Raw genomic sequence first — 27,205 nt, 5'->3', positions numbered from 1 at the left:
GCAGCATGCCAGGCCTCCCTGTCCTTCACCATCTCCCGGAGTTCACCCAGGTTCATGTCCTTTGAATTGGTGATGCCATCCAACCATCTCATCCTCTGCCACCCACTTCTCTTGCCTTCAGTTTTTCCCAGCATCAGGGTCTTTTCCAGTGAGTCAGGTGTTCGTGTCAGGTGGCCAAAGTACTGGAGCTTCAGCTCCAGTTGTGCAGCATTTTACAAACAAGATTAGTGAGGGCAGGAGAAGGGGGTGACAGAGGATGAGATGGTTGGATGGCATCATTGACTCAATGGGCATGAGTTTGAGCAAACTGTGGGAGATAGTGAAGGACAGGGTAGCCTGGCGTGCTACAGTCCATGGGGTCACAGAGTCAGACACGACTGAGTGACTAAACAACAAAACCCTCTGGCTAGAAGAGGCAGATGGGGGACTTCAAACTTTAATCATTGTATTTATACAATATCCTTTAATATATAACAAATTACATTTATGTTCTGTTGTTCTTTTGATCCAGGTGATAGCCCTGTGGGGTTAGTTCACAGCTCTTATTACTCACATTTTATATATACGGAAACACTTCACACTTGGCTCATATTTGTAAGGGAGAGAACCTTTGGTTGAAGCCTATATGTCAAGTAAGATGAACGTTTTTCACTACTGTACCAAGATAAGCAAGTTAAACTTGGGTCCAAAAGGGACAGCAAACCGGTGAAATGTTTTAACCTCTATAGATAACCTGGTCTTCACACTAACAGTCATACATGGATTAGACAGAACAAGGAGGGAGGTACTTAAGAAATTTGAAGGCCTCTCTACAGCCTTGAGGCCAGAGTGGAAGAGGCCAGTGCTCATATCCCACAGAAGACCCTCCCACAGTCCGTCAGACTGCTGCATCAGATTCAGTAGGGATTTGTGTGTCCTTTTGAGACATTTAGGATTATAATTTGTTGAACTGTTAGTCACCGTGGGGCCTGTTCTTTGTCTTGTTTTTTTAAATCATCATAGAAAGAAAAAGATAACAAGTGGAAAAGAGGGAGCGAACCAGCTCCAGAGAAAAAAATGGAACCTGTTGTTTTTGAGAAAGTGAAAATGGTAAGTGGGGGAAGTATGTGTGCTGTGTGGATGGGTTAGGGTGTGTTGACATGTGTGGAGGGGAGGAGATGGGAGGGGAGGGGTGGGGAGGGGGAGGGCTAGTTGAGAGCAAGCACATTGCACCATTGCACCTGGGCCTAAAAGAGGGCCACATTCAGATTAGATCACCCACTGCCATTTCTGCTGCCTTCCCATCGCCTTGTTGCTGCCTGACCTGCTCTGTCACACTGCCTTTGAAGTCCAGATGGGAGCTTGGGAACGGCACCTGTCCCCTCTGAGCAAGAGGCACGTTTCATGGCAGAATGCCAAGGCTCTGTGACACCTTCTGAGCAGATGCCACAGTAGTCCTTCTCTCCTTAGGCCTTCTGTACCTCATTTTCCTGTTGCTGTTAAGAACAGTCCAGAAGCCAGGCCATACTAATTCATTTTAAACCATCCCTTCTTGTATTCTCGCTCTGTCATAATGAAGTAGGCACCTTTCTTTTCCCACTGGACACCTTATGGCTGTGGTAGTAGATATCGAAGATGGGGCTTCCCAGGTGGGGCTAGTGGTAAAGAACCTGCCTGCCAGTGTAGGAGATGTAAGCGACAAGGGTTCAATCCCTGGGTCACAACTCTTAACAAAGGAGTTTGGAATCTTGGGAAAGAAGACGTTTTACTGTTTTCCTTCGAGAGTCTTTTAGCATCATTCTGAATCGTATTGTCTGCAGAACACAGTCCGTAGTGATATTGGCAGAGTGAATTAGGTAACCTATAAAATGAGTTCCCTTTTGGTATTAAAGGCTTTCTAATCACTGGGAGAAGTGTTGACCATTACCTTTTGTACCATCAGACACCTGCCTTTATTCTTTGCTTCTCCTGGGACCAAAATCTGCTGCTTCTGTTGGATACCCTGGTCTGTGGTTGTCTTGGTTTTGGAAAGATCTGTCTCTTTAGAAAGCCAGCCAAGTGCAGATGACAGTTTTGTTTTTCACTTTAGGTTTGATTTCTGCACTATGCCTTCTGATTTGGTTTTTTTCACACAACACTTCCTGAGTTCTGTTTCTTTGGTAACTCTCTTTGAATAACAGCATCCATGCCACAAGAATCCCTGTGGCTTTACGGTTGGAGAGGGGAATAGAGGCTTCAAAAACACCTGCTTATTTCTTTCTGTAACATATTTTAACCCTAGCCACAGAAAAAAGAAGATCCACAGCTACCTCGGAAAACCTCCCCGAAATCCAAAGCTCCTGTGGTGGATCTCTTGGGCCTTGGTAAGAGCTAGATTTTTCCACGCCTGTAATCTCACCAATGTTGATGAATCCTCTGTGATCCTGGGGAGGCAGTTAGAGATGGGGTTCTTCAGTTGGTGGCTTCATTACTAAGGTTGTTCCCGCCTATTCTTCCTGTTGTTTTACACCTAAGCAGTTGTTCTAAGAAGTGCTGACATTCTCTAGGGAGACAGTACAGTAATAGAGGAGTGGTTAAGTCCAGTACTGGTTAAGCATGGCCTTTGAAGCCAGAGTCCCAACTCTGCCACTTACTGTCTTTGTGATCTTGGGTAGCTTGCTCAACCTCTCAACATTACTTTCCTCCTATAGTGAGGATGATGAGTCTACATCAGAGATGTTGTTGGAAGGAGTAAATGAGATAATGCCTCTAAAGCTCTTAGCTCCTTGCCCCCACACACTGAGCATTCAGTAAGCGTTTGCAAGTTTCACTAGACCGGCACCTGTGAGCCCTGCCCACAACCCTTGTTTTCCAGGTGCATCCTGTTTCTGAGATGGCCCCTTACCTTGTGGTCATTTTCCTCCAAACTTTTGAAACCCTGAGCTAGTGGCTCTGCCCCTTTCAGAAATAGAGCCTATCTTACCTTTCATAGTACTGATGGCTGTACTTTGTTTCAGTCCATTCCCGCTGATTACTGGCTACTTCAGCTTCTAATGTCTGTACTTTTCATTTCTCTCTGAGAATAAATCCTACACAGCTTTGCCCCTCAAATAGCCAGAAGGGAGCCAGCCAGCTCCTTTGCAGTGGTGCTAATGTAGCCTTCAAGCCCAAGTTCCTCCTGTCCTCTGCCTGAGCTACAGGCTTTTCCAGTGTGTTCTCGGGAATCTTGTAAGATGCCTCCTCCAAGCTGTATGGTTCCAGAGCCTAGATTTCAGGGTCTGTGATTGGAGCATGTGGGCCTTCTCTACTTTGTGTCTGGAAGAGAAGAAAGGAATGGGCTTAATAAGCAGGGCTGCATTTTAACTTTGGTCTCTTTTTCCAGATGCTCCTGTATCCTGCTCCACTGCAAATGGTAAGACCAGTAATACCTTAGAGAAGGATTTAGATCTTTTGGCCTCTGTTTCATCTCCCTCTTCTTCGGTTTCCAGAAAGGTGAGTCTTGTGGGTGCCTCAGGAGGAAAGAGCATTCTGTAAAGGGTGCTTTTGATAACTTTAATCCTGGAATCAAGTCATGCATTCTTGGTGGAGTTTGACTTTGGTTTTCTTGATTCTTCCTTAACCCTGTCATCTCTGTTACAGCCTACTCATTCCATTTTGTCTCTTGCCCAAAAAGAGTGGGCCCTTTATGTGAACTTCTGTTGAAGATGTGTCACGTTGTAAAGGCTAATCCTATAAGTCAGCTCCTCAGCCTGAGTTATTTCCAGAGAGTTTGTAAATAGGAAAGTCTTGAAACCGTCAGTGACTCCCATTTGTGGAATACCAGCTGTGTACACTAGACGCAGTGCTAGGTGATTTTGTGTATTTCACTTATGATTTAAAATATTCACCACAATCCTGCAAAATGGGTCTTCTGGATGAGGAAAGAGTTCAGAAAAGTTACATGACTAGCCTCTCGTTACACAACCAGTAAACAGTGGTACTGGGATCTTAGTTCCCTCTGACTGCATCATTTGTAGGTAATTTTAATTTGTTAGTTTTTCACCAAATCACATTGTTTTGCTAAGGAGCAAAGAATTGTACCAGAGCTTATCAGGTGTTTCCAGATGTTTGTACGGTAAAAGTGTCAGGAAGCTACTAACTCGAGCCATGTTTTCTCATGGCAAATGTTAGAAGCAGCAGAGAGACAAGGGACGTCCTTACAGAGAACCCCAGGGGGACCATTCCAATTCCTCCCTGCCCTTTGTCCTAAGGTTGTAGGTTCCATGCCAGCCCCAGGGAGTGCTGGCTCAGTTCCGGAAAACCTGAACCTGTTTCCAGAGCCAGGGAGCAAATCAGAAGAAACAAGCAAGAAGCAGCTGTCTAAAGACTCCATCCTGTCACTGTATGGATCCCAGACGCCTCAGATGCCCACCCAAGGTAGAGTTCATAGGGGTCACGGCAGTGTGCCAGGTAGAAACGGGAGGGCTTCCATGCAGGAATTATTTCTTGTGCCAGGGGCCCTGACATCATACTCCAAACAAGCCTGAACATGACTTTTCTTGTGAAGCCACTGAGTATCAGGAGATGGATATTAATGTAACTCAGAGCCGTGCTTCTGTGGGGTCTGGCCTCTCTGAAGCCTGACTCGGGGTCTGGATCTGGACCCCTAAAGGGGAAGTGCCTGGGTCTGCAGCCCACTGGAAGCCAGAGCAAGTCTTGTAGAGAATCTGTCTGAGGAATTCTAGCTGGAAGGAGTAGCTGGAAGGAGCGTTTGGATTGACCTTGTGTGCATTCCTCTTTCACAGATCTGTATGTCTGTTCTCTTGGCAGCAATGTTCATGGCTCCTGCTCAGATGGCGTATCCCACCGCCTACCCCAGCTTCCCTGGGGTTACACCTCCCAGCAGCCTAATGGGGAGCATGATGCCCCCACCAGTAGGCATGGTAGCTCAGCCGGGAGCTTCTGGGATGGTTGCCCCAATGGCCATGCCTGCAGGCTATATGGGGGGCATGCAGGCTTCCATGATGGGTGTGCCAAACGGAATGATGACCACCCAGCAGGCCAGCTACATGGCAGGCATGGCAGCTATGCCCCAGACTATGTATGGGGTTCAGCCAGCTCAGCAGCTGCAGTGGAACCTAACTCAGGTAAGCGGCTCCGTTTCACTCAGGACAAGAGTTCTGAGCCTCCCTCAAGGCCGTCTCACTTAGTGTCTGCCCCCTTATCCTTTGAATCCTTATAGTGTAAATGAGATATCGCCAGAGACATTCTTGGGTTTGCTTCATTTATTTATTTATTTTAACAGAAGGTCTATCTAACCTCAGACTTTCTGAGGCATTTTGGGTTCCTGTAGAATAAGGGTAATTGCCTAATTCTAGAACTCTCCACACAGTCATCAAAACAAAACAACCTGTACAGATAAAGAAGAAGTGGCAATAAAAGCACCCGTAAGCAATGACTGTCGCATCTAATAGAATACTACAAACCTCAAATTACATGATTATAGACACCGAAATTCAGGGCTTCCCTGGTGGCTCAGTGGTAAGGAATTTGCCTGCCAAGGCAAGAGACACGGGTTCAATCCCTGGTCCAGGAAGATCCCACATCCCGAGGAGCAACTGAGGCCATGTGCCACAACTATTGAGCATGAGCTGTAACGTCCAGGAAGTGCAACTACTGAGCCCCAGTGCCGCAAGTACTGAGGCCTGTGCGCTCTGGAGTCTGTGCTCTGCTACAAGAGAAGCCACAGCGGTGGGAAGCCTGCACGCTGCAACTAGAGGGTAGCACTGCTCGCAGCTAGAGAAAAGCCCTCATAGCACCAAAGACCCAGCACAGCCAAAAATAAATAAACGTTTAAAAACACCGAAATCAAGCAGAGCCAGCACAACAGAGAGACCGTGTGAAAAGAGGAGAAGGAGCAGGGGGCTAGAGGTGACAGAGCATAGATAAAACACCCCCAAGAAAGAGAAAGCCCTGCCCTGATTAGAGACGTGCTGAGAAGTGTTCTGAGACCTGGTGGAGTATAACTCTGTTACTTGGAGAATCAAAAACAAAGGACTTGAAATAGATAGGACTATAGGGGGTAGCTTTGGCAAAGCATTGTTTCTAGGAGAGATGAGGATGACTTAGAATGAGGGGGTGCTCTTTGGAGACCTTGTGGTGAAGAAGTAAGAAGTGAGAATCACAAAATCAGATCTACCATCCTCCTCCCCACCAAACAGTCATTTCACTTTACTAACGGAAGAGGGTGCTCTTGAACTAAGAAATGTAGTAAGTCTCCCCAGATCCTTTTCACCTGTGCTGATTCAGAAAAATAAGGTTCTACAAAGAATCTGCCTGCCAATGTAGGAGATGCAAGAGATGAGGGGTTTATCCCTGGGTGGAGAAGATTCCCTGGAGGAGGAAATGGCAACCTACTCCAGTATTCTTGCCTGGAAAATTCCATGGACAGGGAAGCCCGAGGGGCTGCAGTTCATGGGGTCACAAAGAGCCAGACACGACTGAACATGCATACACACACAAAATAAACAGAAAGTAGCAAGTGACATTTATGCAAAACTATTATGAGAAGAAAATAGAAAACAAAGTCTAACATTTTGAGAAATGAAAATTCTTTCTCCAAAACCAGTCACGAAGTAGAAGAAAACTGTTACACAATCCTGAATTAAGTGTCCTCAGCAGCAGCAGTAACAAACACTTGCAGGTAAGACAAAACAGCTTGAATCAAAAAGTGAAAAGCTTAGAACCAAAATGGACCAATAACTGGAAGCTGTGAAATGAAAGTTTACTGAACTCAAGAAGCAAATTGAGAAACGACACAATTATCTTAAAAATAGACTGAATTACAAGTTAGTCAGAGGAGAATAGATTCAACTGAAAATATATTTGGCATAGAGGAAAGGCATGAAGTAGCTCAGAGAAAAGAAACTAAATATAGAGAGCACTAAAAAGAATCAGAAAGAAAGAACTTAAGCAAAGAAGATCTAACATAAATATGTTTGTTTGGCGACCCCCAAAGGTGGCACTAGTGCTGAAGAACCTGCCTGCCAATGCAGGTTCTCTTATGTCTGGGAAGGTCCCCCGGAGGAGGGCATGGCAGCCCACTCCAGTATTCTTGCCTGGAGAATCCCATGCATGGACAGAGGAGCGTGGAGGACTACAGTCCATAGGGTCACAAAGAGTCGGACACGACTGAAGAGACTTAGCACTCACACAAAGAAGAAAGATAAAATAGAACAGGATTAAAAATTTAAAACTTAATATAAGAACATTTCCTAGAAATAAAAGACTTGAATGTAATGTTGAAAGAAACTACTGTGTATGAATCTGGAAGAACTGACTCAAAATGGTCACCTCGAACATATCCCAGTAAAGTTTTAGGCTTTGTATGATAAGAAAAAAAATCCATGAGTCCATATTTTTTAAAAAATGGCTGTGGGATAGAGGGAGAGAAAGCCTTCTTTGCAGAAGAATGACAACTAATAATTATAGAAAGAACAGGGTATTCACATATTTGCAAAGATATACCCTTCAGATTACTTAGTAATTACAATGAAAGGACATATGATGGATACAACCTTAGATAAGTGATCAAACATAAAATTGTCAACAGTGGGACACATTAGTTTTATGCGTTTCTTGGTATCTTGTACTAAGAAGGATATAATATCACTTACATAGAATCTTGGGGGTCTTCCCTGGTGTTCCAGTGGTTAAAATTTCACTTTCCAATGCAGGGGGTGTGGGTTTGATCCCTAGTTGGGGAAGCTAAGATTCCACATGCCTCACATGCCAAAAAACCAAAATATAAAACAGAAGCAGTATTGTAACAAATTCAATAGACTTTAAAAGTAGTCCACATCAAAAAATATATATATTAGAATTTTTGCCAAAAATATCTAACTTGGATCCAATTATAAGAAAACATGAGATAAATCTAAATTAAAGGATTTTCTCTAAAATAACTGGCCTGGATTCTTCAAATGGTGTTAAGAAAAAATGGCGGGGAAACTCCTCTAGGTTAAAGGAGGCTAAAGAGATGAAAAATGAAATATAATGTATATTAGAATATAGTATAATGTGAAATATCTTGAACATGTTCATTGTATTGTGATTCTAGGAAAGTCTTCTTTCATATGAGACCTAAGAGTCAGACTCTTTGCAACCCCTTGGACTGTAGCCCACCAGGCTCCTCTGTCCATGGGATTTCCCAGGCAAGGATACTGGAATGGGCTGCCATTTCCTTGTCCAGGGGATCTTTGTCTCCTGCATTGACAGGCCAGTTTTTTTTTTTTTACCACTAGCACCACCTGGGAAGCTTCCTATGAGATGCCTCCTGACTTATTAAGAGGTGAAATGTCACAATATCTGCAATTTTCAATGTCTATCAAAATTTTTTTAAAGCTGATACATATGTATATATCAAAGATAAAATAAAGCAAAAATGTTACCAGTTGTTGAATTTAAGGAAAGATGTATGGGTCTCATTACCCTAATCTTTCAACCTTTCTGTAAATCTGAAATTTTCTTTAAAAGTTGGTGGAAGAAAAAAAGTTAGCCTTTCTCCTAAAGGAAAAGATCTTATACAGAAAATGTACCAGACTTGGGAAATTTAAGTCATTTTTCTTTGATAAATAGTTTTGTCTGTTCACTGCCAGGAGCCAGTCTTTTAATCAAATTCCTAGAGGAGCATCAACCCCACCCAGGCCTGATGCCACCAACCCTTTTCTCCCAGCAACTTGCTTTCTCATACTGTGAAGACATGTTGGTCTTTTTTTTCTGCCTGCCTTTGTTCTTTCTGAAAAGTCCAGTTTCCTTTTCTTTGTCTTCTCTCTACTGGAGCATGCACAGCACTTTCCCTGACACTCTGGATAATGACTTTGCTGGAGAAAAGACAGGAGTGCTGGCTGGCTGGGGGCTTCTCTTTATACTCTCAGGGTTGGCTCCAGCCAGTTCACAATAGGCCCCTTCTTTTCAGAATGAGAGTGGAAAGGAAACAGAATAACCTCCTGTGCCGCTTTTATGTCAGCTCACTCCAGGATTCCCCCTTCCCCTCCCTGAGCATTAGTCTCAGACAGCATCTCCCTTTGGCAGAGGCCTCCATCGTCATGGTCTGGTGTCCCCGGAATGATCTGTGCAGGTTCAGGACAGTTCTGTCCACGACAGAGCTCCCCTTTGTCTCACTCTCCTCTCCCCGCAGGCGGAAGGACTTCTTCCCGCCCTTTGCTCTAATTGGCCCCGTGCCCACCGCCTGTCTGAAAGCCTCCTCTCTCCCTTTCAGATGACCCAGCAGATGGCCGGGATGAGCTTCTGTGGCACCAACGGCATGCTGAGCTATGGACAGTCCATGAATGGTGGGAATGGACAGGCAGCAAATCAGACGCTCAGCCCTCAGATGTGGAAATAGGAACAGCACACCTGGATGACTACCACTCTCCCCATCGCCCGGTCTCCCTGTGTTTCCTCTTTCCCCATCCCCCTCTCCTACTTCTCTCTGTTTGGTTTAGAAGTCACTCGGTCCGGGTCACTTAGCACTTGGCATCCTGCCTAGCCCAGCCGCATCGCAAACCTGCAGACCTCTCTGTTGCTTGTCCCCCAGCTGTCCTGATTCCGTCCCCAGCCTCAGCCCAGGTTCTCTGCTGGCAGCCGCACCTTAGGAGCCGTTGGCAGAAGGCACTTAGACGGCAGGATAGATGTGCACACCTCTGAGCACCTGTCCCACAGGGTGGAACTTCTGTCAGACTCAGAAAGGTCTGTAGGGGATGTATTTTAGGCAAAGAGGGGAGAGTTTAGAGGTCCTTCTATATGTGATGGTAAGTTATTGGGTTGACCAAAAGAATGTTTTGGCCAACCCAGTATTTCCATAGGTTTAAATTTTGGGGGTGAGAAAGGCATCATGCTCCCCTGATTTATGGAAATTAAGGAAGTACTGAAATCGAATTAAAACAGTCTTAGAGCGGTTTGGCCCCAGCCCTGGGGCAAGGATGAGCAAAAATCTGACTCTACTTCATGCTGAATTGTTTCCTGGATCTGAGACTTCAGGACTTGCTGCTTCGGTCAGCCTTTCGTAGCACCAAAGACTCTTCAAAGGTCCCACACGAAGACACACACCCCACTCCCTGCCTTCATCCGGTAGGATCTGGCTCTGTGGCTGGAGGACCAGCTCCTCCAGTGGGAATGCAGAGCTTAACATGTGTACGCTTGTGTGCGTGTGTGGATTCCATCTCCCACTCTCTCCCCGTCTGCGCTGGGTATTTTTGTTTTTGTTTTTTTGGTTTTAGGTTTACAACAGAGAGGAGTTAATTTATCAACAGCCTAAAACTGTTGCCAGTTTTTCTTTAGTTAAAAAAAAAAAATTTACCATCTCATTGGTAGCTCCCTTCCTCCTTTCCCCTCTCCGACCGGCCAGTCGCTGTTTCATATTGGTGTGTCCAGGCTGCCCTGCGCCCCCATCTGTCCAGGTGTATGAGGCAGGACGCCTGGGCAGCCTTCCTCTCAGTCATCGTTCACCCCACTTGAAAATTAAAACAAGAAAACGTTGCTTAAAAGATTTCATCTGTGGGAACCACAACTCCTGGTTGCCTTTCTCCTGTGTATGTGTAAATTCCTTAATAAATATTACAGGGAAGCACTGCTCGCTCATTCTCACCGTGTGTCACTCGTGGAGGAGGGTGAGTCCCACCCAGGTTTTCTGCTTTCCAGGGGCAGTTCCCTCACTTTCTGTATTTTGAAAAACGATTACATTTAGAATGGATAAACAAGGTCCTACTATAGCATAGGAAACTATAGCCAGTCTCCTGGGATAAACCAGAATGGAAAAGAATATTTAGAAAAGAATGTAAATATATATGTGTGTGTGTGTGTGTGTATAACTGAGTCACTTTTCTGTACAGCAGAGATTGGCACAACATTGTAAATCAACTGTATTTTAATTAAACAAAGAACAACTGCATAGGGAGCATACCTAAGGGCCAGGTCAAGACTCAGGCAGTCAGAAAGGTGACCTTTTCCCAGTGGAATCTAGAGTTGTGAGGGAGTGGATTCTGGACGTCTGTAAGGGCTGGAGTTCCGGACCATCGGAACTCATCGGAACTAGAAGTACCCCCCAACAATAGAAAAACTGAGGCCCCTCCCCCTTTCCTTCCTTCCTTCGAGTACACCTTTTGAATACTTCCGGGTATGAGAGGATAGCACAATGACTCAGAAAGCGCTGAACCAGGCTGCCAGTGTTCATATCCCTTCTCACTCTGTGACCTGGCTACTAAAGCCCTGTGTATCAGTGTAAAATGGGGCTTGTGTAAAATGAAGCAATTCCTGTGGTACATTTAGCACACAGAGCACTTTGCCCGCAAATGTTAGCAAATATTATGTGCCAGGCCTATGTCAATTCATTCAACAAGTGTTTAAAGAAAGCTTTCAATGTGCCCAGCACTGTCTTAGGCTCTGGAATAAAACAGTGAATCAAAACTCCCTGAACTCATGGGATGGTGTGGGTAGGAGAGATGGACAATAAACAAGTAAATGAACGATCTGATTTTGGGTGGTAATAATACCAGGTAAGACAAGATTAGGGGAGAGGGTGGGTATGGGACCGTTTGAGTGGAGCAGTCAGAAGGAGGTTACATTTCAACTGAGACCTGAATAAGGAGCCAGTTGTGTGGAGATCTGTAAAAAGAGCAGAGCAAAGGTTGACGTCTGCACTGAAAATGGTTTGGTGGAGGTATTGGGTTGAGAGTCACCAGAGTGTGGATGGTATATAAAGCCTTGAGACCAGGTGAAGTCGTCTAAGGAGAAAGCGTGAAGAGAAGACTGAGCCTTAAGGTTCATCAGCTTTTAGAATTTGAAGAGATAAGAAAAAACATTTTGAAGAGAAAAAAAATGAATCACAGTCCCTGCTCTTAAGACGCTCACAGAGTCATGGGGCAACAGACTGAATCTCTTAGACATGCTTTATGGGAGCTAGGAAGGTCGGGGAAACCTTCCTAAGGACAGAGGCACTTGAGCTGAGTCCTGGGGGCAAGTTAGCAGTTAACAATCGAGTGGTGTGGAGCGGGGAGAATAGTCCAGGCAGATTGTACCATGTGATCAGAGAGAGAGACCTGCAAAACCACAGAACATTCCAAGAAGCACAGGCAGTTCTCTGTTTCTAAGGTCTGGTATTAGTCAAGGTGTCATGAGAGGTGGGACCTCGCTGGGGTTGGACCAGATCACGGGGGGCTTCCTGCAGCCCAGGAATGAGTTTAGCCTCAACTGTGGTAAACAGTGGAGTGACACAATCAGATTTGGGATTCAGGCAGCTCACTCTTGCCTTGCTGACAACATGTTTGAGAAACAAGACCAGATCTAGGGGACCAGAGAAGGGCAAGAGCTGAATAAGGACCAAGTTATTAGGGGGTAGGAAAAATGAAGCAGCTCAGAACAGCATCTCATGAGGCACACGAGATGCTAACAGGTGCAGCACAAAAACGCTAAAATAAGCTTGGGAAAGATTGCATGTCATATCAACTCTTGTACATCTAGAATATAAATATCCAAGTAGAAATGGCTCTGAAAAGTTCTGTGGTAAAGACGTTTTAAAGAAAAGTTAGTAGATTATATTTTTTAGAGCAGTTTTAGGTTCACAACAAAATGGAGCAGAAAGTATAGAGTTCCCAAACACCTCTGTCCCTCACCTAGCCTCCTCCACTTTTGACATTCTGCACCAGAGGAGTACATTTGATACAATGAACCCATAGCAACAGATCGGATCATCCAAAATCCATAATTTACATTAAGGTTCGTTCTGGTGTTGTGTAATCTATGGGTTTTGGCAAAGGTACAATGACATGTAGCCATCATTACAGTATCATACAGAGTCGTTTCACATCTTGCAAATCCGCTGTGCTCTGCCTCTCCATGCCTCGCTCCCCCATAACTCCTGGAAGCTACTGATTTTTTTTTTCACTGTCTCCATAGTTTGGGCTTTTCCAGAATGTCATATACCTAGAATCATACTGTTTGTGACCTTTTTCAGATTGACTGCTTTCACTTAGTAATATGCATTTTTGTCTTTTCATGGCTTGATAGCTCATTTCTTTTTAGTGCTGGATAATATTTCAGTGTCTGAATGTACCATAATTTATTTGAATCTATTCACTTACTGAAGGACATCTTGATTGCTTCCAAGTTTCGGCAATTATAAATAAAGTTGCTATAAACATCTGTGTGCAGGTTTTTGTGTAGACATAATTTCCAATTCCTTTGAGTAGTTACCAGGGAACATGGCTATTGGATCATATGATAAGTGTATATTTAGTTTTGTAAGAAAGTGTCTTCCAAAGCGGCTGAACCATTTGCATTCCTAGCAGAGATGAGTGAGTCCCTATCGCTCTGCATCCTTGCCAGCACTTGGTGTTCTCACTGTTTGGGGATTCAGGCCATTCTAATAGGTGTGTGGTGGTATCTCACTGCTGTTTTAATTTATAATTACCTAACACATAATGTTGAGTATCTTTTCATATGTTTGTTTGCCATCTGTATACCTTGAGTAGATTAAGTTTAAGAACTGTTTATTAAAAGAGTAGAAAAGTTTATCTCAGAGTAAGGGAAAATATCTTTTTATTTATTCCTGGCTGTACTGGGTCTTCGTTGCTGCTAACAGGCTTTCTCTGGTTGCAGTGAGTGTGGGCTTCTCATCGCAGTGGGTTTCTGTTGCAGAGAGCAGGCTCTAGAGCATGCTGGCTTCGGCTCAGTGGTTCTGGCGCATGGGCTTAATTGTCCCAAGGCATTGTGGAATCCGCCCAGACCAGGGATAGAACCCGTGTTCCCTGCCTTGGTTGGTGGATTCTTAACCACAGGACCACTAGGGAAGTCCCCCTGGGCATATTATAAATAGATAATGCTTAACATTATATTAGGGTATTCCCAGGTGGCTCAGTGGTAAAGAATCCACCTGCCAATGCAGGAGACACAGGAGACGTGGATTCAATCCCTGGGTCTGTAAGATCCCCTGGAGGAGGAAATGGCAACCCATTCCAGCATTCTTGCCTGGAAAATTCCATGGACAGAGGAGCCTGGGGGGCTACGGTCCATGGGGTCTCAAAGAGTCGGACATGACTTAGCGACTAAACGTATATGCATGCATACAAACCTTATATTGGCCAATCCTAAAATCTGGGATGACAGAAATTCCTTTGTATAATGTAGAGAAAAGCTTCCTAAACTCAAGGAATTCTGGGACGAATTACCAAATATATCATTCCTTTTCCCAACCTGATAAAACACTGAAGGCATTCCCTTTACCCAATGGCTTGAGACATACTTTGTTAGAGAAGTGCTAGAATCATTAAAACACGACTTAGTAGGTGTTCTCTGTAGGCCAAGAATACTAGTGAAGTGTACTTCCTATTTTCAGTGGACTTGAGCATTTCCAATAATAGCCTTTAACAGTGGCCCACCTGCAAGTTATTATAATCAGAATGGATACCAAGATCTTTGGAGGTGATTAATTAATTGAAGCTAGGGACCCAGACAAATGGCAGCTCACTAGAGCCCCACTTGATCTGTATAGCCAAATTTTCTCAGGGTTTGGAGACAGATGTCAGTAAGATAGAAATACAGCCCTATGTTCTGTTGCTAGACCTGAGTTCACAGCCTATTGAATAATGGAGAGACAGATATTCTTGAGGATGGAGCTTGTAAAAGCCTTATTAATGTGTAATGTTTATCTTCTGGCTTTCCCCAAAGGGACCCATTACCATTTTATCTGGGTAAATACACTAGGGAAACTACACAAGCACCTGGGCAACAGTTGGACACTAGCTGTTAACTATTGCTATGTCCTACTCATAGTATTTTTGTCCATGTGTCAGAGTGGGAGCATATGGTGATCAGGTAATGATGGAGTTTTGACCTAAGTCAGCCTCACCATAGGCCAAGTGGAATCTTAAACCCCTCCTGTAGCAGTTCCCCCCAAGTTTCTGAGTGTCCAGTTAGAAAAAGATGCCCTTAGCAACTGATAGATTTCTTACATTGGCTTGACCTGCGAAGTAAGGACTGTTGAGGAAAGAGTGGAGGAAGAGGAAGACCCTGAAACTCTTCCTTACTGAAATAATAAACCAGAACAGTATTACATCTCTGGGGGAAATTTAAGAGGCCCCAGGTCCATTCAACCTGAAGTCTAGCTGGTGCAAAAGATGGATGGGTTTGGAAGAATGATAGTAAATTATGGTAAACTTCTCTGGGCTAATACCTCCAAAGTGGGTTATCCTCATGACAGGTGCTGTTCTAGAAGGCATCTCCTTATTGAATTTAATCAGGATAATGCTTGACATGTCACATATGTCTATTAACATTATACTTTGGGAGAAGTAATTTATCCTGATAAGCAAAAATATCAGAAACAATCTGCTTCCATGTGATAGAACATCAGTGTGAGTTTACTACCCAATCTGAGGAATGTGCCATCTCTTAGATCTATGCAGTAGTTCAGCGTGTAGAGGCTTTGGCTCTCTCTTCAAAGTAGATTGTATTTTCCAAAGATGGCCTCACTGGCATACACCCCACTCACATCCTCATCTTATAATCGTGACATTGGCCTTCTTCCATTGAAGAGGTCTATTTTCTCTTCCTTTGAACATGAATAGGCCTTTATAACTGCCTTAACCAACAGAATACAGCAGATACAACACTGACTCTCTTCCCAGGCTACATTATACAAAGGCTGTATGGCCTCTTCCTGGTTCTCTCTCTCAGGACTCTTGCCCTTCATACCGAGCCAATATATTTTAAGCTCAGGCCACATGGAGAAGTCACATGTGGGTTTCTGGTCAACAGCCCTGGCCAGGCCCATGTGACAGTGAATACCCTTCGGATGATTCCAGTTCTTTGCCTTTGTGTCTTCCAGTTAGGCTCCCAACATCATGGTGCAAACACAAGCTGTCTGCTCTGTGCCCTGTCTGAATTTCTGACTTACAGAAACTGTGAGAGACAATAAAGGATTATTGTTGTTTTAAGCAGGAAATAATAGGCAATCTATCATATAAACCAATCTGTAAGGAATCCTGCCACATCAATGAATTATTTGAGGCATGTTGGGCTGATCCTTTTAAAGGAAGGAATAAGTTGTTTTCTCTCCTCTGTATTAAAAAGAGAAGTACCACACCAGATGAGTCCCTTTGGATTTGTGAAGCATATACATGATAGATGTGTTGACCCAACCAGTTTTGGGGGTGATGTGAAAAGCTGCCTATTTCAAGTAGAGCCCAGAACGACAGATGGTTCTCTTATTCAGGCTACAGGCACTTCTTCCCTCAGCCCTTGCGATTCAGTAGCTCAGTAGCAGATCAGGATACTGTATGGACCCTCTTACAAGCCCTAAGTAAAGAACCAATAATGGGACTTCCATGGTGGTCCAGTGGCTAAGATCTGCACTCCCAAAGCAGGGGCCTGGGTTCGATCCCTGGTCAGGGACCTAGATCCCACATGCTGCAACTAAGAGTTCACATGCCGCAACTAAAGATACTGCATGCCGTGATGAAGACCTGGTGCAGCTAAATAAATAAATATTAGAAATAAAAAGGAACCACCAAGGAGGCATTTATGGTTTTCGAAACTAAGCTCTCTTTGGCGAGCAACTCTTTTCCTACTTGGCCTTGGTGTGGATTGAATGCCAGATCAAGAGATCCCAGGTGCCATGGGCTTCCCTGGTGGCTCAGACGGTAAAGCATCTGCCTGCAGTGTGGGAGACCTGGGTTCGAACCCTGGGTTGGGAAGATTCCCTGGAGGAGGGCATGGCAACCCACTCCAGTATTCTTGCCTGGAGAACCCCCATGGATAGAGGAGCCTGGCAGGCTACAGTCCATGGGGCCTCAAAGAGTCGGACACAACTCAGCAACTAAACACATCACAGCACGTGGAGCCAGAGCTGCCCAAAACTGAACCGAGTAACGGTCTGCCTGCATATCCTTGGAGAACCTTCAATGTCAGCATCTTTAGATCTTTTTCTCTTTGGCCGGGTGGAGTCACTGGAGAAGTTTTACAAATTTGCTGCCCAGGGAGTATAGACCTGGCTAGAAGCATTTTGGAAAGAAGACTGGGAATCTCAAGTTCAGTGTGTAAATGTTCACATATCCTTGCCCTGTTCCCTGTATTTCCAGCATAGTGCCCACCCCTCAACTCTGCCTGCGGTTCTTCTGTTCAGAGACCCGTCTGTTTTATCTTTTTCTTAAATGACTCCTCCAGTCTCCTGCAGAGATGGTCAAAGGACAGTCACCTGACTGGAGTAGTGGAGAGACACTGAGAATTTGCTTCTAACAAATTTGCAACCAATGTTCTATGGTTAGCATGGCCTGAACTCCCCATTTTCAGAGGGGCCCCTAGGCGACCAGTGTGTTTGCTTCTGGGGATTCTGGAATGTAAATTAGGTTGCTTCTTGGCTTTCCCACTGCTCACTAAGGAGTCAGACTTTTCTGGACTCATAAGGCTGTCGGCACTCATCCGTTCGTTGTTCAGTTGCCAAAATTTTGTTTTTCTCCTCTCTATTCAATGTATCCTTGGGTTTATGCCTTTGGTTTTAAGTCCTTTTTTTCTGCAGTTATGATGGGATTTTTGTGAGGGAGTGGAGCTAAATACATGTGTTCCATCTGCTCCTTTTAACTAGAACTTAAGACCATACGACAAGGACTAAGAAGGCGGAAAGGACAGGGGGTGAGACCCTTCTTCTGGAAAGGGGTGTAGTTTTCCCAGGGAAGAGAGTTATGGACTACAGCCTCAAAGAAAAGGACACCTGTAGGATGAGGGTTGTAACTACAGTCCCTGAGAAGTTCAGCGTGCCAAGTACTTTCTTTTTAAGAGAGGTCAAGTTAATTGCGATTGTAATTCTGAATTTCCCTGACTCTCCTATAAAAGTTATCATAAAACTGCTCAGTCTGGTTTATGAATTCTGTGAGGGTTTAAGGAAAGCAGGAAGAAAATGGCCTTATTCTGTCCCACTGTCTCCCAAGATGGAGAAAGGGCATTAACTTTGAGTGCCCACACCCTAGTGAAAGCAATAGATCCTGGAAGATTGTTTCAGAGAGGACAAGAGAAGAAAGAAAATCATCTGTTTACTCTCATGTGTTAGTGAAGGTTGTTCCTTTGAGGAGAAAGAACTCCAGCAAAATCCTGAATTATTTAAGTGGAGTGACAAGTTGATTTATAAACCAAATGAATTCACTGGAAGCAGAAGCTCAAAGCTGGGGTGACTGTGAGGCTGAAAGACAATTTTTATTTTTAATTTTTTATTGTGGTTGATTTAAAATGTGTTGATTTCTTCTCCATAGCAAATTAACCCAGTAATACAAATTATGCATTCTTTTTAATATTCTTTTCCATTATGGTTTATCCCAGAACATGAATATTGTTCCCTGTGTTATACAGAATATCATGTTGTCTGTCCATTCAATATGTTATAGTTTGCATCTATTAACCCCAAACTCCCTGTCTACCCCTCCCCCTCTCCCATATATGAAAGTACACAAATTGTAAATGTGCTTGTATTCATTTTTAATGTGTATTAGGAGAAATAGAATTGGTACATTAAATATAGAATGTAGGATATTATTGCTCGGGATGAGGGTAGTGTGCACTGGTAAGGCACTCACTTTATAGGGACTGCATGGAAATACCCTGGGGGTCCAGGGGTTGAGACTCTGCTCTTCCACTACAGGGGGTGAAGATTCAGTCCCTGGTCCGGGAACTAAGATCCCACATGCCACACAGTGTGGCCAAAACAAAAACAAAAAATACAAAGACCGTATGACTTGTAGGATCACTGTTCCTGCCTTCAGTGACTGTCTGATTTGGGTTCTCTCAGAAACATACTCTGACAAAGGATTGGGCCCAAGTAGTTTATTTGGGAAATACCAATAGGAAATGAGGGAAGGAGGTGGAAAGGAAGGTAGCCAGTAAAAGGTACATTATTAAGCTAGTTACCTCTGTAGGAGTGTTGTGTCCTTAGCCGCTCAGTCGTGTCTGAGTCTGTGAGACCCCATGGACTGCAGTCTGCCAGGCACCTCTGTCCATGGGGATTCTCCAGGCAGCAACCCTGGGTTGCCATGCCCTCCTCCAGGGCATCTTCCCAACTGAGGGATCGAACCCAGGTCTCCCGCATTGCAGGTGGATTCTTAACCATCTGAGCTCCCAGGGAAGCCCCCTCTGTAGGAGACGAGTTTAATCTCACTGAAACTCTGGGAAACTGCATAATAACCTGAGAATCATGCCATCTAGTGGTGACCAGTCTGAGTATTGTCAAACCAACTGATGAGAGTCATTGGTTGAAGGCTGGTGGTGGGGGTGCTTGTATGTCTGCTCAGTCGCGTCCAACTCTTTTCAACCCCATGGACTATAACCTGCCAGGCTCCTCTGTCCATGGGGATTCTCCAGGCAAGAAGTGGGTTGCTGTACCCTCCTCCAGGGGATCTTACCAACCCAGAGACTGAATCCACATCTCCTGTGTCTCCTGCATTGCGGGCAGATTCTTTACCCACTGAGCCACCTGGGAAGCCTGGTGGTGGGGGTAGTGGGAGGGTAATCAGTGTTAATTCCCTGCCCAGCTGCAGAGATGCAAATACAGGCAGCTGGCATCGCTGAAGCACACTGGAAAGTCTAAAAGGTATGCATACGACACAAACAACATCAGCTCCTGCAACTAAACTTACCATTGTAAGTGCTTGGAAGCGATAGAGTGCTAGCATAGATTCCTCCTGCACTTTTTCCATCATTCTGCTGGAAGTTGACAATTATTTGTGATGGAAAATACTTAGAAAGTTAAATAATTATAAATTGAAATTGGGCCTCACTCTGTCATTAGTCATAGTGTTAATTTCTACTTGACCCTATCAGACATTAGTGGTGAAAGTGGTAATTCTAAAGAATAAGGCTGAACATTGTAACAGAAATGTGAATAGCAATTGTGATTTGAATAAAATTTACAGATGGAAAAGATTAGTTTTCATTCTAATCCTAAAGAAGGGCAATACCAAAGAATGTTCAAACTATCATACAATTGTACTCGTTTCACATGCTAGTAAGATTATGCTCAAAGTCCTTCAAGCTAGGCTTCAGTGGTACATGAACCAAGGACTTCCAGATGTACAAGTTGGGTATAGAAAGGCAGAGGAACCAGAGATCAAATTGCCAACATTCCTTGGATCACAGAAAAAGCAAAGGAATTCCAGAAAAACACCTACTTCTGCTTCACTGACTATGCTAAAGCCTTTGACTGTGTGGATCACAACAAACTGTGGAAAATTCTGAGAGATGGGAATACAAGACCACCTTATCTGCCTCCTGAGAAATCTGTATGCAGGTCAAGAAGCAACAGTCAGAACTGGATATGGAACAACGAACTAGCTCAAAATTGCGAAAAGAGTACGTCAAGGCCGTGTATTGTCACCCTGCTTATTTAACTTATATGCAGAGTACATCATGCAAAATGCCAGACTAGATGAATCACAAGCTGGAATCTAGATTGCTAGGAGAAATATCAATAACCTCAGACATGCAAATGATACCACCAAAATCAATGCAGATGGTGACTGCAGCTACAAAATTAAAAGATGCTTGCTCCTTGGAAGAACAGCTATGACAAACCTAGACAGTGTATTAAAAAGCAGAGACATCACTTAGCTGACAAAGGTCCACATAGTCAAAGCTATGGTTCTTCTGGTAGTCATGTACAGATGGTCTTCCGCAATAGCTCAGTTGGTAAAGAATCTGCCTGCAATGCAGGAGACCCTGGTTTAATTCCTGGATCGGGAAGATCCCCTGGAGAAGGGATAGGCTACCCACTCCAGTATTCTTGGGCTTCCCTTGTGGCTCAGCTGGTAAAGATGCGGGAGACCTGGGTTAGATTCCTGCATTGGGAAGATCACCTGGAGAAGGCAAAAGCTACCATCCACTCCAGTATTCCAGCCTGGAGAATTCCATGGACTAGTCCATGGGGTTGCAAAGAGTCTGACATGACTGAGCATCTTTCACTTTCGCTTTCATGTAGGGATGTGAGTTGGACCATACAGAAGGCTGAGCACTGAAGAATTGATGCTTTTGAACTGTGGTGCTGGAGAAGAGTCTTGAGAGTCCCTTGAACTACAAGGAGATCAAACTAGTGAATCCTAAAGGCAGTCAACCCTGAATATTTATTGGAAGGACTTTTGCTGAAGCTGAAGCTCCAATACTTTGGCCACCTGATGTGAACAGCCAACTCATTGGAAAAGACCTTGATGCTGGAAAAGATAGAAGACAGGAGGAGAAGGGGGTGACAGAGGATGAGATGGTTGGATGGCATCACTGACTCTACAGACATGAGTTTGAGCAAACTCCGGGACACGGTGAAGGACAGGGAAGCCTGGACTGCTGCTGTCCACGGGGTTGCAAAGAGTCAGATACAACTGAGTGACTGAACAACAAGCCATCCAATCTGTGGTATTTAGTTGTAGCAGCCCAAGCAGACTACTCAGTTCAGTTCAGTTGCTCAGTCATGTCCTACTCTTTGCGACCCCATGAATTGCAGCATGCCAGGCCTCCCTGTCCACCACAAACTCCCGGAGTTTACTCAAACTCATGTCCATCGAGTCAGTGATGCCATCCAGCCATCTCATCCTTTGTCGTCCCCTTCTCCTCCTGCCCCCAATCCCTCCCAGCATCAGGGTCTTTTCCAGTGAGTCAACTCTTCGCATTGAGGTGGCCAAAGTATTGGAGTTTCAGCTTCAGCATCAGTCCTTCCAATGAACACCCAGGACTGATCTCCTTTAGGATGGACTGGTTGGATCTCCTTGCAGTCCAAGGGACTCTCAAGAGTCTTCTCCAACACCACAGTTCAAAAGCATCAATTCTTTGGCGCTCAGCTTTCTTCACAGTCCAACTCTCACATCCATACATGACCACTGGAAAAACCATAGCCTTGACTAGACGGATCTTTGTTGGCAAAGTAATGTCTCTGCTTTTTAATATGCTATCTAGGTTGGTCATAACTTTCCTTCCAAAGAGTAAGCGTCTTTTAATTTCATGGCTGCAATCACCATCTGCAGTGATTTTGGAGCCCCCCAAAATAAAGTCAGCCACTGTTTCCCCATCTATTTGCCATGAAGTGATGGGACCAGATGCCATGATCTTAGTTTTCTGAATGTTGAGCTTTAAGCCAACTTTTTCACTCTCCTCTTTCACTTGCATCTAAATGGCTAACTAGTTGTCTTCACGACACTTAATGAATAATCATCACTTTGCTAATTTGAAATTCCACTTTTATAATATATTAAATTTAAGTAAACTAACAAGTCTGTTTGGAGGGTTTCAATTTAATTTTATTAGTTTCAGAGTATATTTTGGTGCTGGTTTTATCTTATTTTGATTATCAAGCCTTGTATTATATTGGTAAAACAATTTATACAAGTTACATTGGTAGGTCAAGTCTGACATCAGTATTGTTGGAAAATTTTATTGGCCATTCTGGAATACTTACCATTCCTGGTAAACTTTAGAATCATTTAACTTATTAAAAGGAAAAGTTGAGATTTTTATTGGGGAGCATTAAAGTGGAGGAAGCTGACATATTTAGAAAGTTCTATTCTAATCCATGAACATGATGTACATCACTATTCTTTCCATTTAAATCATTAATTTTTGTGACTTTATTGATAAGGTCCTGCATAATTCTTATTTATTCTTATCAATATTTTATTATGAAAACATTCAAACATACAGGAAAGTTGAAAGACTTTTACAGTGAGCATCCATGTACCACTACCTAGACTTTACCATTAGCGTTTTATTATATTTTATGCCATGGTTTTGTTTAGTAGCAGGTAGAAGAGCAGACTGCTTGGATTCATCACTTGCAAGCTGTAAGATGCAGGACAAGCTACTTAACTTCTCCAAACCTGTTTTCTTATCTACAAATTGGGAATAATAATAGCATTTACCTCAAGAGGTTGTTATGAGGACCACATTGGTTAAAATATATAATGCACTTGGAACAAAGCTTCATACACTGTAAATACTACATGCTAGTATGTTACTCTGCTTGGGCTGTTATATAACAAAATATCATAGGCTGGGTGGCTTAAACAATGGAAATTTATTTCTTCATAATTCTGAAAGCTAGAAGTTCCAGATCAAGGTTTGGCAGGATCAGTTTCTGGTGAGGGCTCTCTTCCTGGCTGTACATAGGCGACTTCTCGCTAAATCCTCATATTAACTTTCCTCAGTGCCTGCCTTCAGAGAGAAAGTAAGCTCTCTGCTGTCTCTTCTTAAAAGGACACTCATCCTATGGGATCAGGGTCCCACCCTTATGATCTTATTTCATCTTAATTATAGAGAGTCCCTGACTTATGAGTTTTCAATTTTACAGTGGTGTAAAAGTGATATGCATTCAGTAGAAACTATAATTTGAATTTTTACTTTTTTCTTGAGCTAGCAATAATCGGTATAATACTCTCTCATGATGCTGGGCAGTGGCAGTGAGCCTCAGCTCCCAGACAGTGACAGTCACAAGGATAAACAACCAATACACTTACAACCATTCTGTACCTACAACCATTCTGTTTTTCACTTTCAGTACAGTATTCAGTAAATTACATGAAATATTCAATACTTTATTACAAAATAGGCTCTGTGCTAGATGATATTGGCCAACTCTAGGCTAATGTAAGTGTTTTAAGCACATTTAAGGTAGGTTAAGCTAAGCTAGGTGAGGTGTATTAAATGCATTTTTGACTTACAGTATTTTCAAAGTACTATGGGTTTATCCAGATGCAACCCCATCATAAGCTGAGGAAGGTCTGTGCTTTCTTATTCCAAATATAGCTACTCTGGGGGTTAGAGTTTCAACATATGAATTTGTGGGGCTAGTTGGGGAGACAGACACTCAGTTCATAACAGCTAGCAGTGACATTGCTTTATTCTGTTTTCTAAATTGTTGCTTTTGTAAGCTATCGATGTAGAAGATAAAATAGCATTAGAGTATAGTCATTTCTGCAGAAAATACATAAAAGATATGAAAAAATGGTGTGGGTATGGGTGTGTGTAGGTGAGTGTGTGCAACAAAAGTTAGCAACGGTTACTCGTTGAAATTATAGCTAATAATTATTTCGTATTTTGTGGTATTTCAGAAATATAAGGAAAGCAATTAACCTAAGGACTTCTTGAATGCTGGAACAAAAAACTACATAATCGTTGTTGTTCAGCCACTAAGTCGTGTCTGACTCTTTTAATGAAACACTGGATTCCATTCCACTTTCAGTCTTTTCTATGTACATATTAAATGAAAGTGGTATGGATCATTTTATACCAATGCTGTTTCTACAAAAAAAGAGATATCGATGTTTTCCTTTGTCAAGGGTTTCAAATCTCCCCGCGGAAACATTCACAAGTCTATACCCGGCAGAGGAGAGCTGGTTCTATTCAGTAGTCTTCAGACGGGCGAGAAGACAGGCTCCGTCTCCTTCCGCAGGAGCAGGCTTGCCTTACGCTGGGTTCTAGCCCCAGGCTGCAAGCAAAGCAGAGTGATGTAACCGCATCCCGGGGCGCATCCCTGGAGAGCATCCCCCGAGGCGCCCGCAGGCTGCTCCGGAGGACGCTGGGAACCGCGCGCCGAGGCTGCTTGTCGCGCAGGCGCTTCGGCCAGGGCTGCGCTACGTGGGAGCGTCTTGTCCCTGCGCGGTGACCGGTCCGCGGAAGCGGTCAGAGCGGGTGAGAGGGGTGAGCCAGGGCTCCCTTGGGTCTGGAAAGCGGTCAAGCCGGGAAGCGCCGCCTCTGCCCAGCCCGGCGTCATCTGTGGCTCGCGGTGTGCTCCCAGTCTCTGAGTCGGGTTGACACAAAGGCTGCGAGGGCTGGGCCAGACAGGTCCATCTTTGGAGAAAGGTTTATCATCTCCATTTACAGAAGAGGAAACGGGATCAGTGGGATTACGTGGTTTGCCACAGCCGACAAGGGAAGGAGCTGGACTCAAACCCAGATCCCTTTTGATTACAAATCGCAGACTACTTTAAAAGTGGTGTTGTTCAGTCGCTAAGTCGTGTCTGACTGACTCTGCAGCACTCTAGGCTTCCCTGTCCTTCACTATCTCTTGAGTGTGCTTAAACTGGTGTCCATTGAGTGGATGATGCCATCCAACCATCTCATCCTCTGTCACCTCCTTCTCCTGCCTTTTATCTTTCCCAGCATCAAAGTCTTTTCCAATGTGTCCAGTCTTCACATTGGATGGCCAAATTATTGGAGCTTCAGCTTCAGTCCTTCCAGTGAATATTTGGGTTTTATTTCCTTTAGAATTGACTGATTTGATTTCCAAGGGACTCTCAAGAGTCTTCTCCAGCACCACAGTCCAAAAGCATCAATTCTTCATTGCTCAACCTTCTTTATGGTCCAGCTCTCACATCTGTACATGACTACTGGAAAAACCATAGCTTTGACTATATGGACCTTTGTTGGCAAAGTCATGTCTCAGCTTTTTAATATGCTGTCTAGGTTGGTCATAGCTTTTCTTCCAAAGAGCAAGCATCTTTTAATTTCATGGCTGCAGTCACCATCTGCAGTGCTTTTGGAGCCCAGGAAAATGAAGTCTGTCACTGTTTCCACTTTCCCCCCATCTATTTGCCATGAAGTGATGGGACCGGATGCCATGATCTTAGTTTTGTGAATGTTGAGTTTTAAGCCAGCTTTTTCACTCTCTTTTTTCACCCTCATCAAGAGGCTCTTTAGTTCCTCTTCACTTTCTGCCATTAGGTGGTATAATCTGCATATCTGAAGTTGTTGATATTTCTCCTTGCAGTCTTGATTTCAGCTTATGGTTCTTCCAGCCCAGCATTTAGCATGATGTACTTTGCATATAAGTTAAATAAGCAAGGTGACAATATACAGCCCTGACGTACTCCTTTCCCAGTTTTGAACCAGTCCGTTTTTCCATGTCCGATTCTAACTGTTGCCTCTTGACCTGCATACAGATTTCTCAGGAGGCAGGTAAAGTGGTCTGGTATTCCCATCTCTTTAAGAATTTTCCAGTTTGTTGTGATCCACACAGTCAAAGGCTTTAGCGTAGTCAATGAAGCAGAAGTTCTTCTGGAATTCCTTTGCTTTTTCTGTGATCCAGCAGATGTTGGGGAATTTTTTTTTAATTAACAAGCCAAAGTAATTTTGTTACATAAATCAACCCATTTACTATAGGCTACCAACATTATCAAATGGTGGTGCTTCTACTGGTCCTTCAATTCCTTCAGTCTTCTGATGGCAGACTTTACTGCGACAGAAGTGGTGTTGTAGGTCTTGGCACCACCAGCTGCTGTTTTCATGCAGGAACCACAGTGCCAAATGCCCACAGCTCATCTCTTCATCTTGGTTTTGCCACAGAAGGAGCAGGTATTCTTGGCATGCTGGCTGATTTCAGTTCTCTTCACCATTTTCCTGAGGGAGGCACCATAACAGGTGGTGTATTTGCCCACGATTCCAACTTTCTTGGTGCATTTAGCCATTTTAACACAACCTAGGTCTGAGCCCAAGAGCAGATGTTGGTAATTTCATCTTTGGTTTCTCTGCCTTTTCCAAGTCCAGCTTCTACATCTGGAAGATCTTGGTTCACGTACTGTTGATGCCTAGTTTGAAGGATTTTGAGCATTACTTTGCTAGCTTGTGAAATGAGTGCAATTGTATGGTAGTTTGAACATTCTTTGGCATTGCCTTTCTTTGGGATCAGAATGAAAACTTACTTTTTCCAGTCCTGTGGCCATGGCTGAGTTTTCCAAATTTGTAATTTCCAAATTACTTTAAAGGTAGTACTGCCTAAAACAAAGAATTGGGTTTTATTAATTCTTTATGCTTCTAGACACCAGCAGTGCTTTGGACTATGTGGGTTGTGTCTATCCACGATCTCCGTGTATGTGTTGTAAAACAAATTTTCATTGATTGGTGTAAGTTCTGACCATGTAATCGAACTTTCTAGATCCTTTTACTGACACTGATATTTTTTGCCCATCATGGTGATTGGGAATAAATACTTGGAGCCTCCAGCTGCCTGCTGAGGAGACAGATGGAGGCAAGGATGGGAGGTATTCCTTGAGAGTCTAGAGAGTAAAACTGTCCAGACTCCGGATTTTGGTGCTGTTTGTTCCCCAGGTTCCTGAGAGTGGAGGACATTTGTGCAGTTGTAAAGCCTCCTGTCAGAGACTCTGGCGGTTTCCTCATCAGAAAGTGGAGAAGCCCAGTCAGGACTCTGCCCTGTGGGTGGAGCCAGAGCTCCCCAGAAAGGAGTGCTGAAGTCAGC

At 43.9% G+C, this 27,205-nt stretch overlaps 1 protein-coding gene and 1 pseudogene across 2 annotated transcripts in view; one reads left to right on the top strand and one right to left on the bottom strand.

Annotated features, from left to right (window-relative positions):
• Nucleotides 1-10,572, top strand: part of SMAP2 (small ArfGAP2) — a 46,750-nt gene extending 36,178 nt beyond the window's left edge. For both annotated transcript variants that reach the window (XM_043461760.1, XM_043461761.1), the window contains exons 5-10: nucleotides 1,003-1,089; nucleotides 2,261-2,342; nucleotides 3,341-3,450; nucleotides 4,209-4,374; nucleotides 4,768-5,084; nucleotides 9,218-10,572. In XM_043461760.1, coding sequence (XP_043317695.1) covers nucleotides 1,003-1,089; nucleotides 2,261-2,342; nucleotides 3,341-3,450; nucleotides 4,209-4,374; nucleotides 4,768-5,084; nucleotides 9,218-9,343 — 888 coding nt within the window. In that variant the 3' untranslated portion in view covers nucleotides 9,344-10,572. The remainder of the gene's footprint in view (nucleotides 1-1,002; nucleotides 1,090-2,260; nucleotides 2,343-3,340; nucleotides 3,451-4,208; nucleotides 4,375-4,767; nucleotides 5,085-9,217) is intronic.
• Nucleotides 10,573-26,098: 15,526 nt separating this feature from the next.
• Nucleotides 26,099-26,444, bottom strand: LOC122437158 (annotated as a pseudogene).
• Between the last annotated feature and the right edge of the window lie 761 nt (nucleotides 26,445-27,205).

This window comes from Cervus canadensis, chromosome 2, assembly GCF_019320065.1.
Source record: "Cervus canadensis isolate Bull #8, Minnesota chromosome 2, ASM1932006v1, whole genome shotgun sequence".
NCBI lineage: Eukaryota > Metazoa > Chordata > Mammalia > Artiodactyla > Cervidae > Cervus > Cervus canadensis.
Note: the sequence above shows the minus strand (reverse complement) of the source record. Positions and strands in the feature narration are given on the sequence as shown.